A 12,258-nucleotide genomic window follows, 5' to 3' on the forward strand; every position below is an offset into this window, starting at 1 on the left:
ATATCTAATTTGATCTATCCTTAAATTGATATCAATTGCCATAAACATGATTTCATGAAGAACATGGGTCCAAGATAGCACATTGACCCTCCTTTATCGAGTTTAATTACTCCAATAAATAATTCTGTAAAAAATAAAGCACAAAATGGAAGAACAAATAGTCCCCCCAAGAGTAACTGAGAGTATCAATTAAATGTATAAGCAAAAATGAGGTTGAAATACATTAATTTTATTTTCTCTTTAACAAGAGAGGAACTTCATTGTACCATAAATATTTGTCATAAATGTAAAATTTTATTTTCTAAAAGATTTATTCATGAATGACTGAAATATATGTGCAAAAATGCTAGCCAAAATCCTTTCTATTTACTTTCCACATATAATAGGTTTCTTTCTTATGAACTCCCTCTATGATTGACACAAACACATTGCACGAACATTGTTTGTTCAATGTGTAAAAGTTTAATAATCATTGGCATAAATCTTTGCATCACACCTACTGTTCAGGGGGAGATGATTTACTGTTCCACCCCCCCCTTGAATAGCATGACGTCACGGATTCACGCTCATGTTAATAATCAACATTGAGCATATTTCAACTTTTGTTGATATGAATGAGATCTATTTTGAAACTCGCTTCAAAATCAAGGAAGTTATAAGAATTTAAGGTTTTGGATTTGTGACATCATAACATCATTTGTGACAGCAGCTGCCGATATGTTATGTAACATAAAATGCATAAATTTCAATTCTTTGATGGTTCACAACGACTTATTTTTGTTTTCTTTGTACGAACAGGTGTGAAATTATTTGTCTATTGATATACTGAAGGTTCGGTAAAAACTGTTCAATTTTCAGAAAAAACAATGTTCCATTGCTTTTTACCTTACGATATGTAGGAGAACTGCATGCAAGTGACCTCACAAATCAAATAATTAGACTTAATAACTTTTTCATTGTTTGATGGATTTTTCTCAAACCTTTGGCAATATGCTTTATCATTTTCTCTGCTATTTTTACAATAAACTTTTTGTCAGGGTGAACTTTCCCTTTAAAGGGGAAAGATATGACCAATACTGAATGTGGTCTCTCATTGACTGTGTGTTACAAAATTGTTTTGAAATATACCTTCTGGGCATTACCGAGAATAAAATTGGCCTCTAATTCTATATAGAGAAATGATTAATTTTCTTTTAGATTAAAAGTTCTTGGTTTGCTACTTGGTAACACAATTTATGATAATCATTCAAATGGGCTTATATTACAAGACTCCAATGTTGCATTATGGGCCAGGAATCTGGCCAGATTTGAGTAGATGAAGACTTGAGGTGTCGCTATCAAGGCTGCTGGTTCGTATCTGCTTTAATAAAGAAATCTCAAAATACCTCGTGACTATTAGCAACCCGACGACAGAAACCTAGTTATTCCAGAATAAAGCCTATGGTATAGCATGGCTAATGTTTGGGAATGTTGCAATTCAGAGAAGTAAGAGAACTTTTAACCTTCAACGAAAAGATTTTAGGTATTGAGAAGAATAACTCCAATCCAGATCTTGGAAGCATATTCTGTTGCCCAGCTTGCAACATTCATGCTGTTTTGGGTTCATACAACGATGAGTCAGAGAACAGTTTATTATAAACTATAATTAAGCTTCAATCATTTCTTATTTTCAGTCTCTCCAAGTTCTACTAGGAGTTCATGTTTGTAGTCATCAAAGTCACCGTCGATCTCGTTAATAGTCTGCTCCTCGATGACCCACAGTTGACAGTCTGTCTCTGTTATCAGTCTGGCATCGTGGCTGACAATGATAACTCCTGAAAACAAAGAGGGCAAGATTTATTTGGGTTTCATATCATATGAACCTCCAGTAAAATTTTAAGCTGGGAATTTCAAAACATTGAATTTATGACAATTATTAAGGGGAGTTCTAAACTGACAAGGATTATAAATATGTAGGCTACTGTAGAGCTGTCAATGTGAACAAAAATATTTCAGTATCTTAAATGCTGAAAATCAGTATATTGGTGAGGAAATCAGACATCAGGAATGCGAAACAAATTCACGAGTAATGCAGTTTTTGTAATGCCAACAATTAAGTTCTTTTATTCACTCTCCAAATTTTCGGTAGACCTCTACCTTCTTCAGGGAAGATTTGTGAATTGTGACAAGTTTGAATGACAGTTGTTTTTATTAAAGCGTGCGCGATCTCAGCGGGACTAGGGTAACTGCTGCTAGGTGCGCAAAATGCTGTTATTAATGTATATTGCGCGCTTTTTGGTACAATATCATTAATGACGTAAGTTACGTAATATACGTAATAATAAAAGAATATGATTTAAGTTTTGTAACAATGAAAAGATTTCGTAATAATAAGAGTGTCTAGCTGAGATCGCGCACGCTGCACATTGCACAGAGAGATCATAATTAACATGAAAGCTGAATTAAGGAAATCAAGGCAAAGAGGAGAAAGATAATGGTTATCTATAGAATGTGAATGGGTTGAGCCAAGACAGATCTTTGTTGAGGCCGTTTTCAAACGTGCGGCTTTTGACAATATGTCTCAGCTCAGCCCATTTCCGTTCCTCTGCCGATCTGTATCCTCCGCCGAAGATGCAGACTTTGATATCTTTGACAGAGTGATTAGGGAGGTTGAAGTGTTCAGCCACAGGAAAGTCCTTTTTGTTTTTGGTGATGGAGCTTTTGTGGTTATTGAATCTAGTGCGAAAATCTAGTGAATCTAGTGAATCTAGTGAGGAAATCAGTATATTCTAAGAAATACCATAGGGACAATACATAAACTGAAACTTTGCATGAAACCATCAGCATTCTTCTCACTTTCAGTACTACATACTGAAAATCAGTAGTAGTTGGTAGCTCTGCTGAGTGTTTCATCAATATATTCATCCGACAAGTTGTCAGATCTGTTTACTGTTTGTAAAACAGGACCCAGGTCAGCACCAAACTCACCTCCTGTATAATTGTTGATTGCTTCAGCCAAGGCATCAATCGACTCGATGTCCAAATTATTTGTAGGTTCATCCTAAAAGAGAAAGGCAAAGACAATATCAAAGAGAAAGTGTACCTATATTTCCAATTTACTTTCACTAAAGATGGTCTGACCATGAATACTATGGCCTGTATTGTGAAGTTGGGTTTAATTTAAACTCTGGTCTAAAGTTGTGGTTTAGCTATGGACAGCCAACTATGGCATAAATATCTAATAGTAGAAGTTCAATTCATCAGCTCATTGACACTCAAATAATGGTGAACTGTCTGTGAATGATAAATAGGACAGTACAATCTTAACACGATTTTGAATTATTTGGCTTCCCTAATTTTATCACAGACTTAGACCACGATTTAAGTTAAACAGGATTTCAGACAATGGGCCTTTCGATTTCAGTCCTAGTACAAGTTTTGATGTTTTTTTCCCCTCCCCCTTTTTTCAGAGGAGATTTATAATTTACTAAAATATTACTTTTTAAGAGGTGATTGATGTCATGCTCATGATTAAGTTACCTCCTTCCCCTTCTCTTCCGCTCTCCTCCTTGCCTTTCTCTTCCCCCTCATTTCCTTCATATCCTTTCCTCCTCCCCTCACTTCTCCTCCTTGCCTTTCTCTTCCCCCACATTTCCTTTCCATTCCCTTTCCTCCTCCCCTCACTTCTCCTCCTCCTTGCCTTTCTCTTCCCCCACATTTCCTTTCCATTCCCTTTCCTCCTCCTCCTTGCCTTTCTCTTCCCCCACATTTCCTTTCCATTCCCTTTAATCCCCCTCCTTGCCTTTCTCTTCCCCCTAATTTCCTTTCCATATCCTTTCCTCCTCCCCTCACTTCTCCTCCTCCTTGCCTTTCTCTTCCCCCACATTTCCTTTCCGTTCCCTTTCCTCCTCCTCCTTGCCTTTCTCTTCCCCCACATTTCCTTTCCATTCCCTTTAATCCTCCTCCTTGCCTTTCTCTTCCCCCACATTTCCTTTCCATATCCTTTCCTCCTCCCCTCACTTCTCCTCCTCCTTGCCTTTCTCTTCCCCCACATTTCCTTTCCAATCCCTTTCCTCCTCCTCCTTGCCTTTCTCTTCCCCCACATTTCCTTTCCATATCCTTTCCTCCTCCCCTCACTTCTCCTCCTCCTTGCCTTTCTCTTCCCCCACATTTCCTTTCCATTCCCTTTCCTCCTCCTTGCCTTTCTCTTCCCCCACATTTCCTTTCCATATCCTTTCCTCCTCCCCTCACTTCTCCTCCTCCTTGCCTTTCTCTTCCCCCACATTTCCTTCCATTCCTTTTCCTCCTCCCCTCCCTTCTCTTCCTTGCTTTTCTCTTCCCCTCTCCTCCCCCCTCATTTCCTTCCCTTTCCATTCCTCCTCCTCCTCCCATTCTCTTCCACTCTCCTCCTCCTTCCCCTTCTCATCCTCCCCCCTTCTCCTTGCTTTTCCATTCCCCCCTCCCCCTCCTCCTCCCCTCCCGTCTCCTTCCCATTCTCTTCCTTTCTCCTCCTCCCTTCCTCACCCCACCCCAATCCTGCACCTCTTTCCCCTCCCCACCCTACCCCTCCTCACTTCTGCTCCATCTTAATACCATACTTACCAAGATGATAACATCTGGCTGGCTCTGGCAAAGATCAGCAAAGGCTACTCTTGATTTCTGACCACCAGACAGATCTTTAGTCTTGATGGTGTGAGCATGACTGACCAACCCAAATCGACCTAACAGCTTCCGACTATCTTGATACTGCAGGTTGTATTTTGTCTGAAAAGAGAATATGAATCTAGTAGCATAAGAATAGATGTTATTCCAGACCTTCCAACCTCATAATAAAACTGTGTGGCACATGCGCTCATCGCGGCACTCAAGCTGCATGAAAGCTAAAATGCGCACTGATCTTGCAGATGAAAAAACAACAACATTGAAATATGTGCATACCTCACCCTCGTAAACAAAATGATTGAAAAAAAAACATGTTACCTGAAATTACATTGATCCAATGACCATATTTGTATAAGTTTTATGAAATAGAAACATATAGATATGATTTTTCTAAATAAATTATGATTTTGTAAAAAAAACTTTTTTCAAAAAGAAATAACGTACTGTCATATTTTGATTAAAAAAAACATACTAAATACGCCAAAAACATACTAGTTGGCAGCTTTCTTTAATATTGTAAAAAGAATGGATCTAACAGTATAAGAATGGATGTAATGGTGACATGACAAATGATCCTGCCACATCTGCTCCAGTCTAAATATCTCAGGGGGAACTAGGTAAGAGTTGGAATCGTAATAGAGTTTTTTGGTTCAGAATAAAGTATAGATAATGACTAGAGTTTACTTCGTTTTGGAGGTTTTATTTTGGTTGGCTTAACACACAGATGAAATTGTTGCAAGGGCAGATGTCATGAAAGCAGATTATTTATAGCATAAGATTGGATCTACATGTAATAGCATGAAATTGGATGTAAATGAATGAGAATATATCAAACAGCATGAATTGGTTCTAGAAAGTCATGCACGCTCTTCTATCAATGTAAGAATAAGAGTTACAAAGACAAATCCTTACTTGAAGGTATTCTACCGGACTCACGTCCATAGTAAGCTGATCAGCAGAATGCTGACTGTAGGATCCTATACGTAATCTGTGATTCTTTCGCACTTCTCCTATCAGCTGTAAAGAACAAAATGTAAAAATAACTCAGCTGGGCAGCCGTCTTACAAAGCGTTACGATCGACCTCAAATGTATGGAAATCCATCAATGTCATAATTTTGTATACAGGATGTTTGCACAATGTCCTTCGTAAAGAACGAAAAGCACACTGAATTTTCAAGAAAACAATGCATGTATGAACATACATCATAAGTAGCAAACAATATGAATGAACATGCATTTTAGATGTTGATATTGCTGGCTTTCCATACATAGTTGTGGTTGATCAGATCAATTGCAACTCTTTGTAAGATACATATAGGGCCCAGAGATGGTAAGTTTTCAGATTTCAGACAAGGAACCGTGGGTCAGCCTGAGATCACCACACATTGTCTGATATAAGGAAAGACTGTGATACATATGTGAGAAAGGGGTTAGGGGAGGATGAGAAAGAGTCCCTACTGCGGGAGTCTCATGTCTAATGTGTGAGACTAGCCATGTCTGATAAGTGTTATCCAAATAAAAGATACTGAACTATATCCTTTTTCATAATTTTGATTGCAATATATCTATTGCCCTAAAAAACCATATATAATTAAAATGAGACAAATTTGACTATAAGTAGACAGATCTGTGGTATAAAAATGGTGCTTCAGGAAATAAAATGTTGTGGATGTCTGAGAAGTTATCAGTTATAAAACCAAGTTTGGACTTGTATGCTCTGACTGTAGGTCAAATAGTATATAAAAGATGACATGGATCTTAAATCATTTAAGTGCTCCAGATAATCATTGTTAACCCTATCAATTTGATTTCCCAAAATTGTTGTCAATAACCAGAGATAACATTTCACAGTCACAAACTGCTCTTTGCCAATCAAAAACCATTTCTGGAGCTTGTAACTAATTCAGTAGCTTGTAATATATTTTCTGAAGATTGGGTTTACTTACAGGCTCAAGTTCCCCCTTGAGAAGATTCAGGAATGTACTTTTTCCGACTCCATTTGGACCAACTATTGCAACTGTGAAATGGGGATAAGAATACAGGAACTAATGAACTACATTTTGTTTCAACTAATAATGAAAGATAAACAAAAATTAATTGGAAATTTTAATAACCGTTGAGCTGTTAAATCCCCCCATAATATTCAGGAAAGTTTGTTCTTCAAATGCCCTCATACTCAAGAAACTTAAACTATAGTCCCATATTAATATGCTAGTCTTTGTCCAGTTCATGTGGCCTTCAGAAAGAACCTTTCTCAATGACTTTGACAAAGTCTCCTCCACTTATCAACTTCACAATAAGTAGATTTTTAAGTCTATTCAATCTGTCAAAATAGATATTATTGTCATATGAATAATGAGAAGGCATGGCATTTGTACTTGTAAATATAACAGATACATTCAACATAACTATATTAAAATCATATACATAATAAGAAGTTCATGTAAACCGGGGGGGGGGGGTAATATTAATAATAGACAGTTTTATATTTCTGAACCATATTTTCCATGAGTTATTTCAATTGCTTATAAATATATCCTCATCATATCAACTCTTGTTTTTTTGTATGTTAATGACATTCAGCCCTTCTTGGGCTAGTAATATGGCCATATTCTGGGCTTTCTTTTTCTATTTCTCATCAAATGTATTTGTGTTGTATTCTACAGTTCCTTTAATGCTACTTGAATTGATGCAAAACAAGACTTTAAAATATTGCACAATATTTTCATCCTAAATTCAATGTTACCGTGTACATTTACTTTACATTTTATTTTGCAAAATGAAATAAATTGAATGAAAACTTACCTCTTGATGTCATGTCGACACCAAAATCACAGTTCACGAATAACTTTGGCTGGTTTGGATAACCAAATGTAACATCTGGAAAGATGAAAGAAGAAAAAACAGTCCACAAATAGTTTTAGTTGGATAGGATAGCCAAACACAATAGATAAACAGAGCGACTATCAATCCAATGGAATTTTCTAGCATTTTTATGGTAGCTCAGTTATCACATACATGTAGACCTATGGTAAAAATAATGTGACATGAAACTCACGCCTAAATGATCAGTGACACTTGATTTCCCTCATATTGGAGTTCCATGAAAATGGTCCATATATTTTTCAAGTTATGATGACTTTTCAAACACTTAATCTTAGTTAAAATTCAATGCTGACAATGCTGCTGTCGGCACCACCCGAAAAGCAATGCCTCTCTTCTCTCTTCTGCTACAAAGGTGAGAGAGACATAAACTCGTATTTTTCCTTCAAATCACAGCTATATGCACAGTCTTAATCAGCTTCTTTTCCTCTTTTTTATGGCCATGATTTATTCTGTTTTGAATTTCTTTGATTTCCTTTCACTATTTTTGTTTCTGTGAAATTTCAATTATGCAACAGCTTCCTCATGTCCTGTTTTTAGTTAGTCTTTGTACTTGTTCTTTATTACCAGTATATCTTTAGGCACATAGTAACTATTATGTATTTTTTTGTAGGGGGAAGGAGGGTTCATTTCTACAAGCTCTGATTTTGAGTGGACCATCCCCCCCCCTCGCCCCTAACTAGTTATTTTTCATCACAATGTATATCATGAATTGATGTCTATAAAACAAATAAATAAAAAAAATAATCCATATTTTTACACTTCCTCAATTCCTCAGTCATGCCCCCAACTGTAAAATATGTCATCATTGTGTATCATTTTTATGTTAGAAATTGATTTCAAAAAATGAGTATGAATCAGTTTTATGTCAACAATCTTATATTTACCATATATTTATAGAGGTTTTCATAAAATATATCATGGACAAAAGAGTTTGTATCATCATTTGAATATAAAGCAAAAACTGATGTTTTAGGTATGTTTTCAGTGTTTAAAGAGACGAGGTGAACTTGTGTGACATCTCAAAACTTGGTCACATTGCCAATAGGAGGTTCTCCATAGTATCAGTGATGTCGACATTCAAATCCTCATAACTTTCTTGTCTGTCCAATTGGTCTCTAACTTTTGTTGATCTTGTTTGATTACTATGTTTTCTTACAAGCCAACTTGTTCCAACGGTTAAATTCTCTTTTAATCAATTTTCTTCAATGGTTCAATGCTTTGGAACTATCTTCCATTTCATTTCCAGAATAGTAAGACTACATAACAATTAAAACATCTTATAAATGATACCTCCTCTTTACTTGATTGATACAGATTTAATTCACATACCAAATGCTTCCTTTCTCCCTTTCTTTTGTTCTTGCCCTTCTTTATTTTGTATCATACATTGTAATCATTTGTGTTATTTCATCTTTGTATGTTTACTTATACTTTCTAATACGCCATTATTTGTGCTTTTTATGATCCCACACTATATTAGTATTGAAATGTAATGAATATACTATCAGAGCTGCCAAGTTGTATTTTGCATTTTCAGTATTCTTATCCCCCAAAATCAGTATTTTGACCAAAAATTCCGTATTTTTACCATGAGATAAATATGCATGCATAATGGCAAAGTTCGATCATTTCTTACATTATTTTGCGCCCCACACCGTTGCACACGAGACCGAAAGCTTCAGTCAAGATTTTTGTTGTTCCGCTGAACTGCGTTGGATCACTCTCCAATACATAGACTGAAGAATTTGGAGGCCCGTACGTACAGACAACGTATTAGGAGTAACGTTAGATCCAACATTCGACGGAAACCTGTTTTTTTTTTTTTTCGATCGTTTTTTGGCACATAAAATCATAAAATGTCACATTATGATAAAGAAATTGCATCCATATTTACGGAAAAATGTATGAAATTCAGAAATATCGTACCTTAGACCGCAGTTACGGCTAATTCGTTTCAAATTATGATCGAAACATCGTCATCTTCGATCCTTCCGTCGGTCAACGTAAGTTGCCATCTTGGATGACGTCATCATCCTTACAGACGTATTTACCAGTCGCAAAATATCGCGATTAGAGCCGCTGCTTTGCGCTTGTAAACTACGTGTGCGCTCGGAACTTGTCACCCGCACTGATTCGCCAAGATATTGAAAATTCTAACTGGAAAGCCTTGATGTAAGCATAACTCATTGAACGTAGAGGGCAGCAACACACGGAATACCTTTTCTTCTCTAATTTGTTTTTTCCCGTATTTTATCATGAAAAAGCGTACTGCCGTATTTTAAATTGATTTCCGTATGAAATACGGAAAAATCGTACTACTTGGCAGCTCTGTACTATCGATTTGTATATATTGTTGTTTTTTTAAGTAAAAATAAATTGAATTGATTGAAATACTCACTATACATTCCCAGGATAGGTGGGCTGAGACTAGGAGGATTAGGAAGGGTGAATTTCACCACATATTCCTTAGGTCTCTTGAGAAGTTCCTGAGGGCCTTCATCCTCTTCAGTGGGATCACCTTTTTTCTTGTTACCCCTCTCATTACGCTTCTTCTGCTGACTTCTCGTCTCTTTCTCCTAAAAATATATATAATAGCTGTATTTATAAAGCGCCTTTTGCCTGAGGATACAAAGTGCTGCTATTACTACCCCAGCTTTAGCTCGAGCTACCATCACCGGCGCTCAGTGCATACAAGAAATTAATCCTGCTGGGTACCCATTCACCTCAACTGGGCAGAGTGCAGCACAGTGCGGATAAATTTCTTGCTGAAGGAAAACACGCCATAGTTAGGATTTGAACCCTCGACCCTCTGTTTGAAAGGCGAGCGTCAGAACCACTAGACCAAAGACGCGCCTGCTGAATATTCAATATGAATATTGAAATACAATGGTGTTGATTTTTGTACCTGATTGCTAAAAAAGTAACAAGAGGAACAATGGCTTAAAGTCCTCTCCGAGGGACCTGGTAATTAGGATAAATGCCTTACCAAAGGGTACTAGCGCACCAAGTGGGAATCGAACCCGGGTCACCGGAATCCGAAACCCCCCGCTCTACTGACTGAGCTATCGCACCCCCTTACAATGTTCATATCATTATCATTATTACGAAAGCCATTGCAAAACAGTTGAATTCATTTGGTTCAACGAATATTTTAGAATTGAAAAGCAAATACTGCACATTCAATAATGCGATTTTAGAGTAAATCCTTTAAATGACAAGTTTCATTTATCCATAAACACAGGTATTAAATGTATAAATAATTTTCAAAATGTGATTAAAAGGCATCAACTTTTGGTTATTCATACAACATTCATGCTTATTTTAAGGAATGTATGTCCAAATAGATGATAATACTTACAGCGGCTTTAGTTGACTTGCCGTGACTTTTTAAACTCTTAAGCATCTTTTCCTGTACAATACATAAATATTATATAACATCAATTCATACATATTTCTCTTATAAATGGTGCAGCATTTCTCAAAAACAAATCAAAAGATCTATTTCAGTTCAACTGAATCCCCGACCAATTAAATGAATGACAAAGGCCCTATAGACCACTGTCCTTAACAGGTTCCCACTGAATGGGTTCCAATTGATAAGATTAAGTAAACCAGGGGGTTTTCTTTAAAGAGTTAAGTATGACTAGTGGGGTGTTGCAAGTAACTTGCGATCATTGCAAGTCTTTCTTGGGTCTCTAAATCAATCATATGTCTTGTAATCAATTGCAAGTTCATGATTGGTTGCTTATCTGCTCCTTGAAGCAAGGAGTGTAATTTGATTTGCTTGAGCTAAAATTGATCTATCAATTGTAAAAATGCAACATAATATTTACAATTGATTGCAAATATTTTCATGCAATACCCCCTAAAAGTCATGCTTAAAATACATCGCACACATGATATTTAACACACAATGCCATCAATAAATACGCACTAGCGCACATCCTCTTTGATTGATTTGACAAATGAGGCGATGTATTTTATACCGCATGGGGGCAGGGACTTAATATGCTACTCTCAAATACACTTAAATCTTTGTGTGACACATCCTCTTGTGTACCAGGTTTGGTTGATAATGAATTGATAAGCTGACAAAATCTGCACAATGAGCAGGGTTCTGAATGATGAAGCCAATATATAAGGTCTACCAACAATAAGCTCAAAGGCCCAAATTCACAAAGGTGATTTTGAAAACCCACGGTTGAATCCATGGATTATGCAGATTTCCTGTATAAATTACGCTTAATTTAGCGTGCATTGGGCACATGTATAAAACATTCCAATGCTCATGCGTGCTTTTTTCAGAGTGCACCAAATTGATGCATGTTACCATGGTTAGATACACTATCTTATTCATGAGTCCACTGTTTGAAGAGTGGACTCATTATTCAAACGGTGGATCCATGAAATAGCAATGACAACCACGGCAACAGGTGACAATTTAGCGCACTGTGACAAAAGCGTGCATCAGCATTGGACATTTTTTAATATACGCGGTAAAGTAAGCATTATCTATACAGGAACCGTGGGTATTCCAAACAGCCTTTGTGAATTCGGGCCAAAGAGTTGGCTGAACTTGAATAAATAAACTGAAGTTTTGATGTGATCATTCTGCAATTAAAACTAGATTGTTTGGATAGAGTAATCATGACAACAGGAGATCATGCTTTGCTCTTCTCAGACAAGAAACAGAATGTTCCCCCTCAAAAAAAATAATAAATAAATGAAAA

The 12,258-nt window shown here is 36.6% G+C and overlaps 1 protein-coding gene across 3 annotated transcripts in view; it reads right to left on the minus strand.

The window, feature by feature from the left end:
- Window positions 1–1,561: 1,561 nt before the first annotated feature.
- Window positions 1,562–12,258, minus strand: part of LOC121428620 (ATP-binding cassette sub-family F member 1-like) — a 35,436-nt gene continuing 24,739 nt past the window's right edge. For all 3 annotated transcript variants that reach the window (XM_041625384.1, XM_041625383.1, XM_041625385.1), the window contains 8 exons: window positions 10,887–10,937; window positions 9,927–10,104; window positions 7,448–7,522; window positions 6,589–6,659; window positions 5,554–5,658; window positions 4,582–4,743; window positions 2,968–3,040; window positions 1,562–1,814 (listed from right to left, as the gene is read on the minus strand). In XM_041625384.1, the coding sequence (XP_041481318.1) occupies window positions 1,657–1,814; window positions 2,968–3,040; window positions 4,582–4,743; window positions 5,554–5,658; window positions 6,589–6,659; window positions 7,448–7,522; window positions 9,927–10,104; window positions 10,887–10,937 (873 nt within the window). In that variant the 3' untranslated portion in view covers window positions 1,562–1,656. The remainder of the gene's footprint in view (window positions 1,815–2,967; window positions 3,041–4,581; window positions 4,744–5,553; window positions 5,659–6,588; window positions 6,660–7,447; window positions 7,523–9,926; window positions 10,105–10,886; window positions 10,938–12,258) is intronic.

This window comes from Lytechinus variegatus, chromosome 15 (assembly GCF_018143015.1).
Source record: "Lytechinus variegatus isolate NC3 chromosome 15, Lvar_3.0, whole genome shotgun sequence".
NCBI lineage: Eukaryota > Metazoa > Echinodermata > Echinoidea > Temnopleuroida > Toxopneustidae > Lytechinus > Lytechinus variegatus.